Source organism: Halichoerus grypus, chromosome 9 (assembly GCF_964656455.1).
Source record: "Halichoerus grypus chromosome 9, mHalGry1.hap1.1, whole genome shotgun sequence".
NCBI lineage: Eukaryota > Metazoa > Chordata > Mammalia > Carnivora > Phocidae > Halichoerus > Halichoerus grypus.
This window is the reverse complement of record NC_135720.1, coordinates 2587273-2608202: the sequence shown is the minus strand read 5'-3', so window position 1 is coordinate 2608202 and position 20930 is coordinate 2587273. Positions and strand designations below refer to the sequence as shown.

Genomic DNA, 20930 nt, shown 5'->3' with positions numbered 1-20930 from the left:
AACCCTAAAACGTGAAAGGAAACATCAGTTATTCCTCACAGCATGACCTTTTATAGCCCTTCAATTCAACAGGTTTTTTTGTTAGAGACAGAGTTATTTTGAAAATATGGCTGTTCTTAGGATTAAGTAAGTTAGTGTTCTGAAGTACACAGAGTCAATTCTATTTCAAGTGTTTGATAAATAAAAGAACTAGGACAGTATCAACCAGATTAAGACAAATAGATGGGTCGTATTTTACCCCCCACAGCCAAACACGTCCCGGAAGGGCAGAGACCAAGGGGGAGTCACGTTCCGAGGGTTTCCATCTCACAGACCGTCAGGTGTCCTCACTTCGCAGACGAAGCCTCAGTGCAGCAGGGGGAGAGCCTGTCCGTCGGCGGGGGGAGCCGCGTCGTCCTGCACAAAGGGAAGGGCGCAGTCTCCGGGGACAGGGAGGGGGCGCTGCCCCCCGGGGCTACACTGTGTCACTGCGCGCTTTGCACCCTGATTCATCAGCGGCCCCACCAGGCTGCGGCTGGGCTACCTCCTCTCAGAAAGGAACCCAGACGGGGTCTGGGCTGAGGTTGTGCAGCCCCCGACTGGGTGGGGACGCTGGCTGGCAGGTCCCCTGCAGCCCCCCGGAGCATCTCCCCTGCCCGCGCCAGGCCACCGAGGGGACGCGGGTGAACACGTTCCGAGCTAGGAGGCAAGACGCCCACCCGCCGCTGGCCTGAACCCAGCCTGAGAACAGGCCCCGCGCGACCCCCACGCCAAGAAGGCCACCTGCTTGGAGGGGCAGGCGGGCCGCTCTGAATCCCCACCGTGTGCCCACCTCCAAGGGGGCCTGCCGCGCCCAGGGCGCCAAAGAGCGTAATAAGGGAGAAAGAAAGAAAACCTGTATCCTTTATTCCAACCACAAAGCCTCCACCGAGGCGTGGGAGGCTTCCTTTCCGCCACCGCACCCATAGTCAGCCCAGATTCACAGGTGCAGCGTCAGCGCACGGGCGTGAAGGGACACGCGGAACAGAAGAGCCTGGCAGCAGCGACGCTGGCAGACGCCCCGTTCCACTTGGCAGCCGCTTTCCGACGGGCAGCGCTTTGTGCATCTCTCCAGCTTTTCAAAACGTCCCCGTGGCCTGTGGGCGTCAGGGAGCCGTCTGCTGTGGCGGGGGGTAGAAGGCCGGGCCGTCCTCGCAGACCTCCAGCCCCGGGCCCGCGGCCCCCCCGGCCCCCCTGGGCTCCCCCGGTTCCGTGCAGTTCCGTAGCCGCAGCTCCTTGGTGAAGCACAGTTCGATCTGACCGATCGTCTGCACCTCCTCACCCTAAACACAGAAAATGAGGGGCGTCTGAGAATTTGGATCTCGGAGGATCACCTGTTCTGTGGTCATCAAGTCTCAGAATCTGAAGAGACAAGGGGGGACTCCGGGGGCCAGCAACGAGCGGGGGCCCCCCACTCTGTCCAGCAGCGACCGGCAGGGGGCTGCAGGGCTCGCCGCCCGGTCCTCACCCAGATGTCCCCCTGCCAGCCTGGTGGCCTCGGGGGAGGGGACACCGCTTGAACCTGAGGAACGTGCACCTCTGTGCACGGCATATGCATCACGGCATCGGGAGACGTTTTGCAGAATAAATGGGTCAAAGGACCCTATTGCTCAAAGGATTTAAGTCTCTATCGAAGCTGACAAAAGAAACTACAGGCCCTGTACACACTAGACAAGTATCTACGGTTAAGACGACTAAGACTAACAATGGAAAGCCTGAGAAAATCCCTAACTTAGAAATGTTTCGTACACTCGCCTCCTTCACCGTCCCTGCCAGAGCCCGTGTGTTCTTGTCGGGGAGAAGCCTCAAGAAAACAAACCCTATTCGAGCATGGCATCGAAGAACAGTGTGTGTGTGTGTGTGTGTGTGTGTGTGTGTGTGTGTGTGGAATTTTTAATTCCAGTACAGTTAACATACAGTGTCATATATGTTTCGATGTGCAATACAGCAATTCATCACTTCCATCAACAGCCGGTGCTCGTCACAAGTGCCCTCCTCAGCCCCATCACCGAGGCCCCCATCCCCCCGCCCCCTCCCCTCTGGTGACCAGCAGTGTGTTCTCTAGAGTCAAGAGTCTGTTTCTTGGTTTGTTTCTCTGTTTTTCCTTTGCTTGTTCCACATATGAATGAAATTATACGATACTTGTCTTTCTCTGACTGCCTTATTTCACTTAGCATCATACTCTCCAGCTCCATCCATGTTGTTGCAAATGACAAGATCTCATTCGTTTCTATGGCTGAGTAACATTCCATCGTGTATACACCACGTCTTCAACCACGCATTCGTCGGTGGACACCTGGGCTGCTGCCACAGTCTGGCTATTGTACATGATGCCGCTGTAAACAGGGACGCATGTGTCCCTTCGGATCCGTGTCTAACCATCTGCGATTTTAAAGCGCACACGGCATTACCTGTATGCACACACTCCCACACACACTCCCACACACACGCGCACACACATCTCTGCCCCTGGGAACTCCGTGATGAGCACGCAGACGCTGACAACGTTAACCTGTCTTCTCGATAAAGACAAAGAGCAACAAAACATAGCACAGCACCTCTGACCTGTTTCGGTGGGAGACACTGGACTTTAGGTACGACTCCGTATATGCTGGCAAGGGCGTCTTTAATATCTGAAATCTGAAATGAAATAAAATGCATTAGAAATACTCGGGCAGAGGCAGTGTAAGGGGTCCACCCCATGCACACGGGACACTCCGGCTTCCGCGCTCACAAACACGCACAGCAGACCACAGGGCACAGTCCTCCCGGCACTCCGCGCTCACGGACGAGACCCCGGGGACAGGCCGTCAGCCACCTGGGCTCCACCCTCAGACCACAGTGGCCCCCACATGCTCCACAGTCTCCACCCTCCCCCCTGCCCTGAGCTTCTGTCCACACCCAGAACGTAGGTGCTGCGTGCAATAGATCAGACCAACTTTCACGGGCCAGGACTCCTGTCTGAGCTCACATCTTGCTGCTTCTGAACCTAACAAAGTGCCTGCAGCACAGACAGGGAGCTCAAGACGTTAGTTGTCCTTGGTGCTTTTACTGTCATCGAAATCCGTTCTCTGATAGACACATTCTGGGCAAAAATGTAAACACAGTCCCCCTACCTGCTTGAACATGAACCCCGAGGACCAAGGGGGCCCTGCAAACCCTCTCTCTCCTGGGGCAGCTGACACTGTCTCCCCAGGGTCACTGTTCCCTCCCAGCCCCACTCTCGCTGCAGGCAGGACATCAAGCGGAAGGTCAAGATCCGATCAAGATCAAGATCAAGCGGAAACCGGCTACAGGGTGGAGCACAGATGTCACAGAGCGCAGCAGAAATGCCGACTGATTTCACAGTCAGGAGACCTAAATGACAGCTCGGTGTGCAGCCAGGAGCCTGGAAACCAGGGATTGCTAAAATCAGTAACTTTAATCTTTTTTTAATCCCAGGAGATTAAATCAGCTTATGTAGAGAACACATCAGGTTCTCTAACGCAGGAGTCAGCAAGCTAACCGTGCAAAGGACCAGGGGAAGTACTTCAGGCTCCGAGGGTCACTCAGTGTCTCTCCGTGGGACACCTGCCCACGGAGGGTGACCACGGGGGACAGTAAAGGAACCCGCCGGGCCGTGAGCCAGTAAGACTCCCTTTATGAAAACAGGCTATCCTGGGTGGAAAACAGTTATCTTTTGCATATGCTTACCAGACAGTAAGATCTGGTCTGTTTAAATTTCTGTAGTTTTATCATGAAAACAAAAAAAATCTTATGCTTCTTCCTCAAACAAAATACTATAAAATGGAATGTGCTTTTCAAACCACTTACTCCCCTGCCCTGTGCGAGCCTGGAACACATTCTCACCGAGGGACCGTGAACCTCGGCTTCAAGGTTTATGCAGCTTTCAGATCACAATGTGCACTGGGAAACAAGATATAAATAAAGCCTATTTGGAAACATAATAGTCAAATAGGAGAGGGCTTGTTCGAGTCACTTTAAAACCCAAGTGCGGTGCTCAGGCTGCAGACACTCTACCGTGGGTGGGATGCTAGGTGTCCTCACGTGGCAGACACACATTCGGTTATGAAGGTGAAAGCAAGACTTACCTGGTAGTAATTGATAGATGGCTTTATTCCCAATTTTTGGAGCATGCTAAAATTTAAATTAAAAAAAATTAGCTGTATAATACCATACATTTTCCTTTCTTGTTCTTTTAAAATATATTTCTTAATAAAAATGAAGATACTCTTAAAAGAAAGTACTTATTTTCTATTGCTTTCAGCAATAAATCTGTGAGCAAGGACAACACACAACTGGGACTCGGGCTTCCCTGACCACCCCTCCCCACAGCGCACCCACTGCGGCTCTCTCTCCAGCACCCGGACCCTTCTCGACAGTGGCCAGATGGCCCGTACCCACTGGACTTGGCACACACATTACCACCTATTTGCCAAGCATGCTTCAAAAGATAGTTAGCAACTGATTTTGGATTCCAGGCTTATCCTAGAAAACCACACTTGGTCAAATCTTTAAATACATTCAACACCCACAGACTTGAATCATTTCCTAAAGCATATGGTTTTGACCAGCTATCCCATCAAAATACCATATGACTAATTTACCTGTTAAATGATGGAGCACAATATAAACAATTCTCAGATTAAAAGTCCCAAAACAACACTCGAGCCTCCATCACGTCTCCCTGGATTATCGGGGCTATGACCACCCGGAACAGACGTGAGACCCGGGCTGCCTCTCTGGACACGGACATCGTCAGATGAGTCTGCCCGAGGAAAACCGGACTGTCCTGGGCATGCCTCCTCCAGCTGTGATTTCTGGCAACAGTATATATTGTGTTAACAAGACAGTGTTTGTAAAGACAGCACACCACCAAGTGTCTGGGTCTCCGCTGTAGCGCTCCTGGCCCAGGCAGGAGGAGGTGGTGGGCAAGGGTCCTCGGAGCCTAGAAATAAACGTGCCCACGGCCTGTCCTCATGCTATCTGCACAGCGTAAACACCAGATTTCAAAAGCTCTGGCTCTAGAAATGCAAAACTTTGCACATTTTAAATATTTATTTCAAGTTGCACTATTTTGGATACATTGGGTTAAATAATATAAAATCAATTTCACTGGTTTCTTTTTGCTATTTTTAATGAGGTACTAGGAAATTTTAAGTTACATATATGGTTTGCATTATTTTTCTACTGGGCAGTGTTGCTGAAGAGCCCGAGAGTCAGGTCACCAAGGAAGTGAGGCAGAGAGAGAGAAATATTTGGGGAAGCCTGGCATTCAGCCCAGATTAGTCTATAATATTTTCTATGGCGTTAAGATTAGATTGGCATTAATTCCCTGGCCCGTGTCTGTGGGTTATCCAAGATCTTCGGTTCACGATACTTTGCATTTTTCAGGTTTGCTACCTTCATATTATAAAGTGAATAAAACACTGCTAGTTTATGATAACATGACAGGCTTCCCTCTGAGAAAAAGATAATCTGTGGTAAGGGTTTATAACAGAGAAAAATACAAGGGATCTTATGTTTTGACTTGCTAATTTTGTGAGCACTGAGATTTTAGATTTTCCTTGGAGGAACGGGGAAGGAATATACTTTCTCTCCAACCCTATTCCCAGGTAGCCTAACAGACCTCATACCCCCGCAGAGCGTTGTGCTCAGCAGGCCCTGAGCGCACGTTTCTGCAGGAGGAATAAGCAGGCGCCCCCAGCAGTGGTGATGGCCTTGCCCGAGCTGCAGTGACCCCAGCACTGGGGATCCTGCACCCACGTGTGTGCACGGAGAGCTACATTCAGAAAGTGTAAGCAGGAGGTGCTTCCTAAACAGTTGTCGGATGAAAGGATGAATTATTGAGATGTTTTATATAAAGCCTTTCAGCAGTCCCCATTCACTGCCCTTTTCCTGATTGAGCAGAACCGGGCCTGGGCAGTGAGCCGGACCTCGCGCCGCTCAGGCGTCAGGAAAACCTGGGGCAGCCTCCTCTCTGCAGACGGCCCGCGAGTGGACCCCGCTCCGCCACTCTGCACCGCGGAAACTCTCCCAGGCAGCCCTCACCGGGATGTCCGGACTGGGTATCAGCTACACTTCTGGGGTGAGGAAATGTTCCCAAAGGTCTTGCTCTTGCTGTGAGAAGAGCTGCAGAGAAGCCCAGCACGCGGGAGCCGGGGCGCTGGCTGGTGTGTACCCCCCTGAGCGGCGGTCCTCAGTCCTGCGGTCCGAGAGCAGGAAGGCGTGGGAACCTGCGGGGACCCCTCCGTCACCTCCCGGCACGGAGACGCAGAACCTACACGGTGCACAACGGGCCAGTGGCAGCCGCAGGATCCAGGGACACGTGGCTCTGAGGCCTCCTCTGCAGGGCGTAGTTCAGGCAGTCTTGTCCTCCCCCCGGGCGCTCGCCCCCCCACCCGGATCCCAGTGACACGGGGGGCCGGCTGCGCCTCTGTAGGCCGGGGCAGTAGAGCGCATGTGCAGAGAACGGATGCGGGCCTGCGCATCTTCTAAGCAGATGTGGTTCACAAGCTTAAACACAGGTGACTAGCAAAGGCGCTTGATAGGATTCTGGCTTCTTCTAACTAAAGCAAACTATCTAATTTCCTGTCCTGGTCTTTAAAACAAGGTCACAGGTTTATTATGTGACCACTTAAATGAAGAAAAGCAAGAATTGCCCACACACCTGGTCACCAGAAATGCTCAGACAGCGGATGGCCAGCCTCAGCCCCAGCTCTCAGTCACGGCCGGGCGGGATGAGCAGGGGGCGCCCTGGCCCTCAGCAGGGCCATCTGGAGGGGGTTTTTACGAGTTCTGGGTCTGGGTAATTTCTAGGCTCCGAGGACCCCTGCCTACCACCTCCTCCTGCTTGTTCCAGAAACACTAGAGCAGAGATCCAAACACTTAGTGATGCGCGGTCTTTACAAAACCTGCCGTGTTCATGCAATAGACTTTCGTCAGAAATCCCGGCTGAAAGACGTGTGCCCTGGTCAGTCTTGTTTCCTCGGGCCAACTCACCGTCCGATGACGTCCGAGCCCAGACAGGGCCCTACGTCTCCGAGGCCCAGACTGACCTGCAAGGCTGGGTGGGAGATGCTAGGATTCCTCAGGACGGTTCCATGGCCTGGGAGGGCCAGGCCCCAGGGGGCCCCCTACCTGTTAAGCTCCAGCCCCCGGTACAGGTCCAGGCTTCCACCGAAGTATTTCTTCTGCGAGTTGAGGGCGTCTACCTGGGCGGCACAGGTGCCGTGCTTCTCCCACTCGTGCTTCCTGGGAGAGCGTTTTAATAAACAATCTCCGGTTAAAAGTCATGAAACAGATTCACAACGAAGAGTTCACACCTAGGACAGGATATTCGCACGCACGTTGTTTCTTTTACGAAGAAAGAGGCTAAGATTCCTTATGTGCAACGGGCACGACTCGTGAGCCCCCTGCGCGTGGGAACGAGGCCCCAGGGGACAGGGTCCGGTCTCCAGAGGGTGCTCCATCTCCCTGCAGCCCCTCCCTGCCAGTCAGGGACAACTCACTTCAGTGACTCAGCACGAACCACGGCTGAGGAAAAACAAAGCGCCCCCACGCAGGCAGGCACCCAGCCATCACGGGGCCCGGGTGTTCTGCTTCACAGGGACGCCGACCGGTCCTTTCTAAGCAGCTAGCCGAGAAGAGAAACGCCGCGGGCCCCCTCCCCATCTCCGCCTCTGCCCATCACGACGTGTCCTCATCCGCCCACAGACAGAACTCTAACAGAACACGCGAACAGCAATATGGATTTGAGAAGAATATTGTTGATAACAATTCCCCATGTTTTATTGCAGTTAACTAGGAAATTTCACATTCTTCTGCAAGGCAACAACACTGCTGGTTTAGAAATGGGGAAACTGAGGCAGAGGGGCTAGCGAGGCGCCCTGCTGAGGCCACTCGGCCAGGAAGTCCCAGAGTCTGCACCCGAATGGCACTCTGGACTCCACAGCTGGGGCCCCTCCGGCTGCGCTGCGGCGCCATCCCAAGACCCCACAAACGTAGGGTGCGCCGCCTTCACATTCGCGGACGCTGTCGAGTCGGATGGTCGCCATCGTTAGTGCGGGAAAATGGAAGGGGCATTCGTGAAGGGGTCCTACGCTGTCTTACAGAAGTGTCATCTGAACAGACACTGATGCGTCAGTAAAGCTCATCCACAGGGCCAGTGTTAAATGACAAGTCGCTCCAGCCCAAGAAAATGGCGTGGGAACAGCTACCTTTCTTCATCTACCACGGTTTCTGGGGTGAATTATTTCTACAGAGTAGAAAAAGGAGTTTCTTTCCGACTAGATGAAAATGGAACCCAAATTACAGACGCCCTCGTTTCTGTGGAGCTGGAATCATTCTAGGACCTGTCGTACAGGGTGCTGGCGGAGCGAAGAGCTTCGTGCCATTCCCAGCACATAAGAAATATTCAACAAATGTCAGTTACTATTACGTTTGGATCAAGCTTAGCTTAAGGATCAGAATCTACTAGAGCATTGTTAGCGTACATCCAACAATGACTCCCACATCACCTGGAATTGGACAGTTTGCATTTAACACGAAATGGTCAGTTACCAGGCAGGGGTGCCCATCCTGTGGCCCTCTCACCCGCCAGGAGGGCACACGAGCAGGCCCGGGGCCGCCCTCCGGGATGAGAGGTGGGGGCTTCTCTGGGATGTCGAGGCCCAGGACAGTGAGGCTGTCCTCCCACAGTGAGGCTGCTCGCCAAACTGGGCCTCCCTCAACTCTCATTCTTCTTTGTACAAGCATCTAAAAACAAACAGAAACCCTACTTTGCAGGGGGCTCTGTCCAAGGTATTTTTCAATATGGCAAATTTTATGAATAGATTTAATCTTAGAGAATTATCTCGAGCATAAAGTAATACCAAGACCGTGTACTCTGCATACTTGATTCCTATTTGGGATGAAAGAAGACAGTTTTCGGACAGGAGCCCTCCTCCATCCCCAGCCCCCAACGACGAAGCCGAGGTGGACAGGCCCGAGTGCCTCTAGGACCCTATAGAAACTCACACAGCAAAGGGAATTTGGGCAACAGGGAAGCATGACCCAACGCCGCACGCAGGGGGCCAGTGACGGTGACTGCCCTGTACTCGGGTGCTCTGGGAGCATAAATACTAAGGAGAGCGGGATAGTCACCTCTGAGTTTACAACAAGAGTTTTTAGATGTGCTACTTACTATCCAACCTGAAAACGTATCATTTTGCCTTTACAGAGCACAAACACATGTGTACTCTGCCCGCAGTACTTGGATTTCATGTTCAAGGACCAGCTCGGACCGCCTCCTTTATGGGTATTTGTTGATTTATTGTTAAGTCACCTGGCAACAACAATCTGACTGATGGTGTCATGGAACACATCGGAACAAGTGGAAACTATACTTTGCATACTTCGCACAGATTCGGCATTTTACGTGCACTGTGAAGCGCTGTAGAGGGTTTCCCCTGTGTTCCCCCATCCCCCCACTCCAGCTCATGCAGGCGTCAAGTTCTGGGAAAGCGTCCTCTGGAATGCAGCTGTGCAGAACATGTGTCGGAGACCCGGGCCATTCCCCTCCCTAACTCTGAGTGCTTCTCCTGTTGAAGAGACCCGGGGGGTGCACCCCAGAGCCACGCCCCTGCCACACTTGTCGGCCTAAGCACCAGGGAGCCCGGGGGACAGGCACCCAGTGCCCCTCCATGGTTTCAGAAAGCTTCCGTCTACACTTAATTCCTTTCCTGAATGTTCTACACACAAATATTTCCAAATTGAATTAATCATTTTGGACAAAATCTGAATAACTGCAATGTGAACTATAAACTGCCACACTGGGGCGAGGCAGAGATAATAATTATTTTCGGTTAATATAATGTAAATGAATGTTAATTTTACCTTCTTCAAAAGCAATGACTTAAAAAGCTATCTTGAGTTAAACAGCATTTTTCTCCTTGGCTCAGCTCCCACCACACTTAAAGATGTTTCTGCGGATCGAGCCGCAGGTGGGACCTCACCCTGTCCCCCCTAAGTCGTAGCACGGGACGATGATCTTCTGAAGCGCCTCTTCTTCTTTCTTGATGTATCTCGAGACAACAGCACAAAGTCTTTTAAGAAACATTCTCTCCTGCCTGCGTTGAAGCGACTGCCCCTTAGGTACCCATGTATTTGGCTTAGTGAAACCACAGGAAAGGAGAGTCTAAAACAAAGTGATGAATGAAATAGTGGATTAAGAGCAACTCTATAAATTCCACTTGCCTGCATTTTTTTTTTTTTTTCAAATACCCAGCACAGAGCCCAACGTGGGGCTCGAACTCACAACCCTGAGATCAAGACCTAAGCTGAGATCAAGAGTCAGATGCTTAACTGACTGAGTCACCGGGCGCCCCTCGCCCACATTTTTTATCTATTGGAGAAAGGCCCTGAAAATGGCATCCCAAATACAAGGTGTTCACACATCCGCGCCTCAGGAGGGCGGCCCCGTGGTCTGTCCCCGCGCCCCCAGCCCCGCACGGGGCCCCCGAGGCTGTGGCGCTCCTGCACTCACCAGAAGTGGCTGTGATTCAGTGGATGGATCACGTCCGGCCAGTATATCTTCATTTCGGGCAGAAGGTCCTGTGCATAAAAAAGAAAATCTGTGTAGGACCTAACAGCTCAAAACCTAGAAGGCAAATCTGATAAACCAATACATTAAAAGAACTGACCTCTGTTAAGCAATAACACTCAGGTGAGTAAAATTATTTCTTACAACACATATAAAAGGGAACTCTGACTAATCATGAAAGTGCATTGGAAAATAGAGGAGTCTGCAGAGGGGAGTGGGTAAACACACAGTGCTTCACCCAGACAAGGGGATGTTAGCTCTAACGAGGAACCAGCCATCAAGCGATGAAAGGACATGGAGAGCCTTCCATGCGTATCACTGAGTGGAAGATGCCAATCTGAAAAGGCTGTGAGTCCCGATGTGAGCTACTCTGGAAAAGACAAGAGTACAGAGACAGTGAAGGGTCAGCGGTGTGAGGGGCTGGGGGAGGGAGGGGGATAGTGGGAGAACGAGGGATTTTAGGGCAGTGAGACGCCTCTGCACGGTATAACGGGGGATGCACGTCATTACGTATCTGTCAAAACCCGTAAGACTCTGTGACACAGAGCGAGCCTACTGGGAACGGCGCAATGTCTGCTAGCGATGAAGTATCCATCCTGTGACAAGCGTGCCGCATGAATGCAAGGTGTCAACCACAGGGGACACGGTCTGTGTGTTCGGGGGACATACGTGGGAACTCTGCACTTGCCACTTAATTTTTCTGCTTTAGGTTTCTGAGACTGCTGTAAAAAGTAGCATCTACTAATTAAAACACACACCACAAAACTCAGGTTCTCCTTTCCCCCAAGAGGAGCTCATCCGGGCTGGGCGTGCTGTACGATACAGATAGTTGCCCTGAACTGCACAGCGTTCGGGTTTACTTTTCAATTTCTATAAACCCACTGGACCAAAAACAAGGTTCACTTAAAACAGTGTCTAAACAAACTCAGGGCGACCTCGCTTTCCCCTGTTTGCCACCACCCCCCGCTACCCGCCAGTCACCGGACAACTGGACACCCCTCGCGTCCCCTGCCTCGTAAGCCTTGTCCTCACGCTCCCACGGCCGAACTTCCCAGGAAGCAGTCTGCCTCACTGTCTCCATGTGCCCCCGTCTTGCACCTCCCACACTCTGGCTTCAGCTCCCAACAGCCCCACAGGAGGGGGCAGTAGGCCACTTTCGTAGGGGACCAACGCTAAACTGGGCTTTCTGGGACAGAGCAAGTAACCCAGCAGTGTTCTGAACAAAGAGTGGCTTGCGGCCACCTCCCCACCTTGCCCAGCAGGCCACTCAATTGAAAGGGCATTTTCAGCCTTCCTTTTATGAATCCTGTTAGTGCTCCTTCCCAAACCCCCCTCTCCTGGCTTCCCCCCTCCCCTCCCCTCCTCTGGCTGCTTTGTCACATGCCCCCCCCCAATCTCTGCTCCAGGCTCGGCCCTGCTTCCCCACCCACTCCACGTTCACACCTATGGGCTTCATACCACCTATGCGCTGATCACACCAAAGCTCATCTCTAGCCCAGACAGCTCCTGTGACAGACACACGTAACCCACCGGGATGTTTCCAGGGCACTTCAAACTCAACACGTGCAAAGCTGACTGTCCACCACACACCCACCAAAGCCCGGTTCCCCCGCCAGCGCCCCGATGTCAGGAAGGAGGACACCCCCAGCAAAGCCCATACCCAGAGCCCCACGGGAAGCTTCTCTCCCAGCTAGTCACCGAGCCCTGTTCCTCGACTTCTGGGCTCCCCTCTTGCTCTCCATTCCCACGGCCCCTGCCTACTCAGCTCTTCAGCCCTGGCCCGTCCCCCACACCAGCTCTCATGCGAGCCAGCGTGGCATCCGGGCTCTTTCCCTCTCGGGCGGGAAAGCTAGAGGCACTCAGGACACTGTCAGTGAATCTGTAATTCCGCTGTCGGGTCACGAGACTCTAACCAGGAACACCCCTGCGGTATTAGGCAAGCTGCAGTGAGTCTGGGAAGGGGGACGTGGATCTGAGGAATGAGACGTTGCCAGGCTTTGGGGTACACTAATAATTCTTACAGACAGTCCTCAGACTCAGGCCTCTGGGTTCATGCCAGTGAAGGCCCTTACAGGAAGGAAAGAGGAGAAAAGAATACCACGTGGACTAGAACGTGTGAAGGGTTTGGAACTTCCTGCCTTGCCCTTTTGGGGGCCATATATTCATGGGAAGGACCCTCATTCTAGCAGATCCTGATGCCATCTTATGTTTTCAGGGAGGCCCTACCCTGTAAGTCCAGGTACTTGCTCCCTGACAGATGACTGGTTACACGCACAACGAAGTGTCTCAAGAGAGCGTCTGCTAGCATTGCGGGTAAAAGCCGCTCCCTGGGCTATTCGGTAACACAGGCCTTTGTGCTGGGAGGGCCCATCCTTTCCTTTCTGCGCACAGGCCCTACCTGGAAACCCACCCGCCCACAGCCAGGAAGGACAGGTGTGGTACCCTGTGCCTGTCCTCCAAGCCAGAGAGGTCTAGAAATGCTGACCGGGAGGCACAGGGGACCCGGGACTGACGTGGCCTGGCGGGGGGCAGTCAGGGTCAGCTTCACCCTCGTCTGCTGTCACTTCACAGTTCACTTCTAGTGCTGTGGGCCCCAGGCAGGGGAGAAAGGTTAGTTTGGATTTAATGTGTGGGATTGTTTTAGGGATCCATAAATCCGGAAAAAGTGCCAGGGATTGAATCCTGGTGAATAGGATCGTGATTCCTCATTTGAAAGCATGCCTTTGAGGGTGCACTTCTGAGGAGTTAACCGCGCGGTACCCGCAGTAGTGACATAACGAACAGTGTTACCTTAATCTCTTCTAAATTAAAGGGCCATGATCCATTACATTCTTCTGCTTTATCAGGCCTTGAAATTAAAATGAAAAACAACAGCAATTAGTCTTGGTTGAGATGAGCTCCCAATGCAGGAGGAAGCACTTCATTAACGTCTGCGGGAGCATCTGCGGGAGCATCTGCGGGAGCAAAGGCAGAGACACGCTAAGGGCTAAGGCCGTGTGAGTCACTTAACAAAGAACGCTCAGGTAGGGGCGGTCAAAGAATCCGCCCAGGGGCAAGGCACACGACGACTCCCTCCCCGGAAGCAAACGAAACAAGCCGGTCGGGGGAGCTCGGGAGTCAGGCCGGGTCCTGAAGTCTCTGCCCTCTGCCAATCTCCGTGCCCACGGGCCGCGGCGCGACTCCCTCTCTTTACAGGAGGATGAGGCTCAATGACGCCGCATACAGACGGTGCTCAGAGCGCCTGCCGATGACCCAGGCTCAGCTAGCACGGCTTCCTAAAATCCCAAGCACGGATCCCCTCCCTACTTCCCCAGGTCTAATTCTGGACGTGTCAACTCCCGGTCTTCAGATGCAGCTGAGTTCACCAGGCCACCGAATCTACTTCCTAGACCCCCAACATGTCTCCAGTGTCAACAGGCCGGCCCAGCACCCCGAAACCAGCGCAGCTCCCTGCCGGGACGGGGGCACACGGTGCACCGTCCTCCCAGCTACAAGTGAAGCGGCAGGAACATCAGCTCGACCCGAGGAAGCTCGCTCCCCGAGACTGCAGTGTGGGATCACTGACAAGTCTGTGGCAAAGGAGGGGCTGGAGCCAGGTCCCCGGGCCGCAGTCTAATTTGCTGCTCACAGAACCCCGTTCCTGAGGAACAAGCACGTAGGGGCAAAGGCCAGAAGGGCCCCTCCCCCCACGGGAGCAGCTGGGCAAGGGCATCCCTTTGACAGGCTGACTCATGGGCACAGTTAAACACGACAAATACACGCACAAAGAGGGAAGAATAAACTACACAAAATGCAGGCAAAACCTGAACGATGAACTCGGGTATCCATGTACGATGTAGACACATACACACGCATGTACAATGCACACGCACTTACTTATTTTTATGCATCTACTTATTGCCCCCAAAGAAGGATAAAATGAGAGGGTTACATTTAGTGACCCCAGCCTGGACCCAGAGTCCCTACCAGCAGATGTAAGCCGGATCGTCCCTGTTCCACCAAAACAGAACTAAGCCGCAACAAAATTAGGGTTATTGTACAAACAGCGAAGATATTTTAAATAAGGATTTGGTCCACTGAATAAACTAACAAAAATCACTAGGGTAACTCTTAGGACCAGCCTCAATCTACTTTTGGGTTGGCTAGTTTTTTCCTGTTTAAACGTGAACGGCGCTAGGGCTTGCCATAATCCGTGGATGGTCCAGTAATCCGGAGGGTCTCTGCAGTCGTTCTCAACCTCCTGCAGAGGAAAGACAGACAGCACATCACGGTTCCGTTGTTTATTTACTGCGGCTTCCAGTAAATAAGGGGGCGGGCGCTCCGTCTGGAAGGAGTGGCCCAGTCCTCAATTACATAACCAATTAAAAACTGAGTTTTGCCTTTTTTTATATGTTCTCAAATTAAGTCAATCTGATGGAAACACACCTATTTGCCCATTAATTTTCTTATCGTGTAATCAAAAATAAATGTCTGAGGGCTCACAGCACCCGTGAAATGAGCTGGTCCAGGCGCCAGCTCTGGATGTGTTAGTGATATAGTAAGTGTGAACGTTACAGAATATAAACGTGAGTGCGAGTGCTCCGGAGCGAAAACGCCAAGGTGAGGATAGGACAATAAAGATAAACTCACGGAGATAAAAGCTCAGTAGCATACTCTTTAGGGACTTCCAAATTTTTTAGCTAAATTGGGGAGTTCTTCCAAAACAACCATCAAGAAATGTATCGGCTATAGGACCGATGCGCCCGCGGGGAATAAACCCATGAAAAGCGGGTGTGGGTGTCTGGTGAGGAACGAGTGAGGCTCCAGGCAGATTTTCAAGCCTTTCCTGTGGGGATCACCTTCTGTGGGGAGGCAGCTCTGCCCCAGGTTGGTCTGGAAATTAGGGAGGCTCTGGTTTAGGAGACTGGCACGAGGAGGCATGAAAGGTACCTGCCACAGACCGAAAGGGCAGAAGAGCAGGACAACAAAGTGCAGGATCAGAGCGGGGGGCGTATACTTCACCTCTCCTGACACCCCAGGTTCATCCCTCAGGAAAGCACAGTCCAAGCAGGGGGCCCATTTCCCGCAGGTGCCCGGCTGGTGAAGAGCAAGGTCAGGACCCACGGCCAGGGCAGTGGGGGGGGGGGTCTTCTGTCGGCCCTACGTCCAGTGTCTCAGATGAGCCTTTAAGGGGATGACTGAGACCCAGGGGCAGCTAGTACCTGTCAGTCCCCGGCATGTGCCCGAGGCCCGTGCAGAGCACCGAGGACCGTGGAGAAAGACAGACCAGCCACTGCACCCTATAACACCTACGTCACTCATGCGGGGAACAAGCCCGGAGACAGCCCCACTGCCCGGGATGACACCAGGGCCACAGTACAGGGACCCCTTGTCATGGGCACCCTGCAGTGAAATTAATTCCCTAACAATGACGCTTCACTGGCAGAAGATTTTTTTAAAAATCTCCTTTCTGAAGCCCCAAGCTAGGAATGCATTTCAGTGCACAAGGACACACCCACATTTTGTCACAGAAATGCCTCAGCCACCAAATGACCTTGCTCCCTGCCCCCAGGCAGACCTTCTGGTGTTACCCAGCCCGGGAGCTCTCCACACCGGCCCTGCCCACGGGACCCAGGGCTCCCGCGATGCCCCACCGCCAGGGTGGAGAGCTAGATCTCCAACCACACTCAAAGCTGGTCACCACCGCTCCATTCTCCGCCCTCCCACACTCCTCGAGCCAGAGCACAGCAACAGCATGAGAGGCAGAAGGAGACAATGCGGTGTGCAGTTTAGGAACCTCGGCCCAGAGAGAGCAGCCTCGCAGCAGAAGCGAGACACGGCTACGAATGACAGGCCAGCCCGAGAGCAAACGTGGGCACAGAAACCCACTATGCACGAACGGGGCCAGTCGAGGCAGGAAAACTCACCTTGCACACTGTTACAGGCCAGTGGTGAACCATAATTAGCTTTTTCCACTCATGGTTGTCACTGTTAAAAGACAAGGAACTTATGTTTCAAGAACTGCTTAAAGAAAAATTCATCCATCCATTTACACCATCATGCATTCAACAAACACGGAGTGACTGTCATGGGCCAGGCACTACTGTGGGATGGGGCCACACTGTGAATGAGGGACCTGGTCCCCAGGCACTACCGCGGGACGGGGGCACTGTCCAGAGGGACCCGGTCCCTACCCTCTTGAAGCACGCGTGCCAGGGAAGGAGACAGTGACCACGGTAGCTAAGAGAACACACGTGGTGCCCCACAGTGACAAGTGACAAAGAATAGAAGCAAGAGGACAGGCATGTCAGCAGTGGGGACAGGAACTGAAATTTTAGGCCAGAAAGCCCGGGAAGGCCTCACTAAAGGTGGGGGCAGAGGCTAGGAGGCAGAGGGAAGGAGCCCTGAAGTGCCTTCCTCCTAGGGTTGGTCACGAGTGTAGAAACAGAAGGATTGTCATCCCTTAGCCACATTTGTGAAACCCATAAGGCCCTCAAACCTGAATTTTTTTGTGGTTCATTTGGCAACAAAACATGACCTCAACTAGTTTGAGCTGCTTAGTGCTCTACACCCCTCAGTGTGAAGGTGCAGGTGCTTGGCCCCATGGTGCTCCCTCAGACACGGTGCTCCCTCAGACTCGGTGCTCCCTCAGACTCCGTCCGGAGCATGGCCATGCCCCCCATGACCCACACGCCCTGAAACCCCCTGGCTCTAGGACCTCCAGGTGAGGGGGCGTGGAGCTATGTCTGCAAACAGGTTGAAGCAGGAAGGATAGCTGGTGAAAACACTCTACAGATGGGAAACGTCAGCGGCCACAAAGGGACTTCACTCAAACAGACACTTAATTCAGGATAAATTAGATTTTAGAAGGAATGACTCAAAAGTAAAACAGGACCAAGTGCTCACACATTGGTTTCTGTAAAGAGGTGAGTCCTGCTGAATAAGTACAGAATCACAATTCAGATGTTACACAAACTTAGTTGTAAGTTGCACTCAGTATAAAAGAAAAAGATAAGCTGCAGCATGAGAACTAGAGCTGAGACAAATGTCAGAAACTGCTTTTTTCTGGGTGCAAAACCCTCGTTTAGGTGGAAACTGAGACTACAGGATCAAGCTACGGCCAGGGAGGGAGACCCCGAGTATGCTATTTACCAGGACTCTATCAAGACTCAGAACGTCTACAAGACAAGGTCCACACACAAGCCAGGCAAGAGCGGCGGGGGTGTAGAGAAGCCTCCCCTGAAAGCAGTGCAGAAGCTGTTCTAAAGAGGAAGGCCACCAGGCAGAGGAAGAGAGGAGGGTCACCAAGTTGTCCACCCAGCCAGCACTTGGGAACACCTTCGGACCCCTTAAGTCCTGGAGGGTTGAATCAGCCGCGTTTTCTCCAGACCACACCTCACTCACTGTGGTTGTCAACTACATCAGTGCATGAATTACGCAGGGATGGGGGTGGCGGGGACCACATATTACAGAGTCAGGTCTTTATCTGACATTTACTGACTGCTACTGGCCAGACATGATTCCAAGCACATTCTGCCTCGCCTCGAATCAACACTTAGGAGGCAGGTGCTGTTGTTATGTCCACTTGACGGATGAGCAAAGCCACACAGGGAGCCCCAAGGTCACACATCTGGATGAACCAGCGGCTGGTACTCCACCAGCACCCCACACTACCTCTCCAATGATACACTCTTAACCTGACGGCAAAAACTAATCCATTAATGAACGTAGCTCTTTTTCAGAAAATAAGCTTCCTGGGGAAAGCTGAAATACAATGTTACCTTTTCAAGTAGATGATAAAACAGCAATGACACTTAATTAAAAAGTAAAACCCACCTTTTCCCTCACCTACCATGTAAGTACGAAAGCTTTTATTAAATACGAAATCATTACCCAAAATAAATAGAAGAAAAAATTAAAATCTGGTGCTCAAAATTTGGTTTCCTCTACAAACGTGCAACAAGAATCCTCCACAAAACCGCCTGTTTACCCCGGATCAGCGGCAACCCTGAATGAAAAGGAGGAAGGGGAAGGCAGGGGGATGAAGAGCCAGCGTCAGAAACTTAAAAAGAGGAACCAGCACCATATCCCCGCCGTTGTACTGGAACCTAAGCCCAAAGTGCGCGTCTACAATGTCGGAGGGCGTCAGGCACCTGCCGGGGCCTCGCCCCGCCCCCAGGCCCCGGCCCCCGCGGAAGCTCAGAGCCGCCGCACCCACGCCCAGGGGCCCCGGGCTCACCTCCTCCGGGACCCGCGCGCGCCGCCCAGGCAGCACAGCGCCAGGCAGAGGGAGCTCAGCAGCAGGCCGTGGGGGGCTGCAGGCTTCATCGTGCCCACACCCAGGACTGCGCGCTCACGTGCAGATGCTCAGCTCTCAGATAGCCGCGCCAGGCCCTGCGCTTCCCTGAAAGGGGACGGAATTCCTGAAGCCCACCTCTGACCGGCCGGCGGCCGACTCCACCCCCAAGGCGTCCGCCGTCCCGAGGGGGCCCCGGCGCCCCCCACAGCCCGCCGTCCCGAGGGGACCCCCTCCCCAGCCCGCCGTCCCGAGGGGGCCCCGGCCCCTCCCCCAGCCCGCCTTCCGGACGGGGCCCCGGCGCCCCCCCAAAACCCGCCGTCCCGAGGGGGCCCTGCCAGGGCCCCCGCCTCACCCGGGCCCCCCAGGCGTGCACGCGTCCCTGCCAACGCCGCACCGCGACCCCAGCCGCGACCTCGCAGTTGACACCGCCCGGCCTCCAGGACCTGCGCGTTTCCGCCCCTGGGCGGCTGGCCCTGGACAGGCCTCCGTAGGCGGCCACGCCCCCGGCCCGGCAGACACACCCCCGTAGACGGGCACGCCCCCGGCCCGGCAGGCACGCCCCCTGACGCCCCGCCGCCAGGACACGCCCCCGTAGGCGGGCACGCCCCGGCCCGGCAGGCACGCCCCCTGACGCCCCGCCGCCAGGACACGCCCCCGTAGGCGGGCACGCCCCCGGCCCGGCAGGCACGCCCCCTGACGCCCGCCGCCAGGACACGCCCCCGTAGACGGGCACGCCCCTAATCCCGGCAGACACGCCCCTGACGCCCAGCCGCCGGGACAGGCCCCCGTAACGGGCACGCCCCTAATCCCGGCAGACACGCCCCTGACGCCCAGCCGCCGGGACACGCCCCCGTAGGTGGGACACGCCCTTAATCCCGGCCCTTGGCTCTTCGCCCTTCGCCCTTCTCCTGCCTGTCTCCCTGAGGAGGCTTCTCTTTCAGCCTAGCTCCCGGCCCGGGCCTGCCTTCTGTGATGTTCTCTGTGTCCCCTGGCCCTTCCTCGCGGAGGTGAATCGCCTGGGATCCCGCGGGGCAGGGCCGCCTCCGGGCCGTTCCGCGCAGAGCCCGTGACAGGTGCGCTGAGGACCGGCTTCCAGGGCCTCGGCAAGTCCACCGCAGAGAAGGTGGCCCTCTAGGGCCCTGCTGAAGTCTTAAGGGGGCTGGGGCGCGACTGCTCCCTCGGGACCCCTGCCCCCCCTGCCACAGGGCCCGTTAGGGAGGCACCTGTGACCTTGATGGAGGTCACGTGTGTTCAGTTCCCGGAGCACGAAGCGCGCCCCGGCACGAGCCCCACCGGGCTGTAGTCGGCTCTGCTCCAGTCACAGGTCCCTACCGTGGGCGGCACCTCACGAAACCGGAGAGCACAGCTGGATATCACAGCGGAAGCTGCCCGCTCCCCCTCCGAGGGCCATCAGCCTCCTTGCGGGACCGTCCAACGGAAAAGCAAAGCCGTGGCAGCAAACGGATGTCCCTGGGCCTAAGAAGAGGGGGGCGTGGGGCGAGGGGCGGGCGATCTGTCAAAGCAGTCGCTAAGGCCCCTCTCCATCCTCCACCGCCTACTGCGCGGGCCTTCACAGCCCCCTTCTGGGTCCTCAGAAACTATACCCTCACGGATTGCCCAAGACCTCCCCACTGGAGGATGTCTTGTCCCGTGGTTTCTCTGCGGCCCTGACAACCTTCGCTGCCTGGCTCTCTTGGGCAGGACCAGGGTGCACACCCGTGCCAGAGGCCCTGGCGCCCGCCGCAGTGCTGGTCTGTTCAGTGCCCCAGCCATTGTCACTGCCGAGGTAACTGCTCCCACCAGTGCCCACCCCACACCCCTCCAACCTGCTTAACGCCAATCATGTTTACCTTCCGAGTAAGGACATGGCTTCCTCAGGGTCCTTTGTCATCCAGGACCATCTAAGGGTCAGGTGCACAGGTGATATGTTCTCCTGGGTGGTGTCCGCATAGGACTTACCGCTGTTTGAGTAAGTGTGTGATTATCCTGTAAAGTCTGTTTTTCCCTCTAGACTGACCTCTTACCTGTGGGGTCTGATGCTAATTCCAGGTA

At 54.4% G+C, this 20930-nt stretch overlaps 1 protein-coding gene across 3 annotated transcripts; it reads right to left on the bottom strand.

Annotated features, from left to right (window-relative positions):
- Nucleotides 1-868: 868 nt before the first annotated feature.
- Nucleotides 869-19381, bottom strand: RNASET2 (ribonuclease T2). 3 transcript variants are annotated; one of them, XM_036102634.2, is made up of 10 exons: nucleotides 19231-19381; nucleotides 18819-18983; nucleotides 16507-16567; nucleotides 14785-14840; nucleotides 13391-13448; nucleotides 10544-10611; nucleotides 7159-7272; nucleotides 4110-4155; nucleotides 2584-2658; nucleotides 869-1301 (listed from the first exon to the last, which is right to left on the bottom strand). In XM_036102634.2, the coding sequence occupies exons 2-10, from the start codon at nucleotides 18905-18907 to the stop codon at nucleotides 1125-1127; spliced, it is 744 nt and encodes a 247-aa protein (XP_035958527.1). In that variant the 5' UTR covers nucleotides 18908-18983; nucleotides 19231-19381; the 3' UTR covers nucleotides 869-1124. The 3 variants fall into 3 exon arrangements, 2 of the variants coding, with proteins under 2 accessions (XP_035958527.1, XP_077910599.1); XR_013441002.1 differs by lacking the exon at nucleotides 869-1301 and adding an exon at nucleotides 4626-4838 and having other exon boundaries at nucleotides 2583-2658; XM_078054473.1 differs by lacking the exons at nucleotides 18819-18983; nucleotides 19231-19381 and adding an exon at nucleotides 18473-18568.
- Nucleotides 19382-20930: the final 1549 nt, after the last annotated feature.

Coding starts and splice junctions, on each gene's coding strand:
- RNASET2 (XM_036102634.2), bottom strand. CDS start 18,907: ATGAAGCCTGCAGCCCCCCACGGCCTGCTGCTGAGCTCCCTCTGCCTG. Junction 4,156..7,158: donor CGGGGGCTGGAGCTTAACAG/GTAGGGGGCCCC, acceptor TTTAAATTTTAG/CATGCTCCAAAAATTGGGAA. Junction 2,659..4,109: donor CATCTATCAATTACTACCAG/GTAAGTCTTGCT, acceptor ATTTCATTTCAG/ATTTCAGATATTAAAGACGC.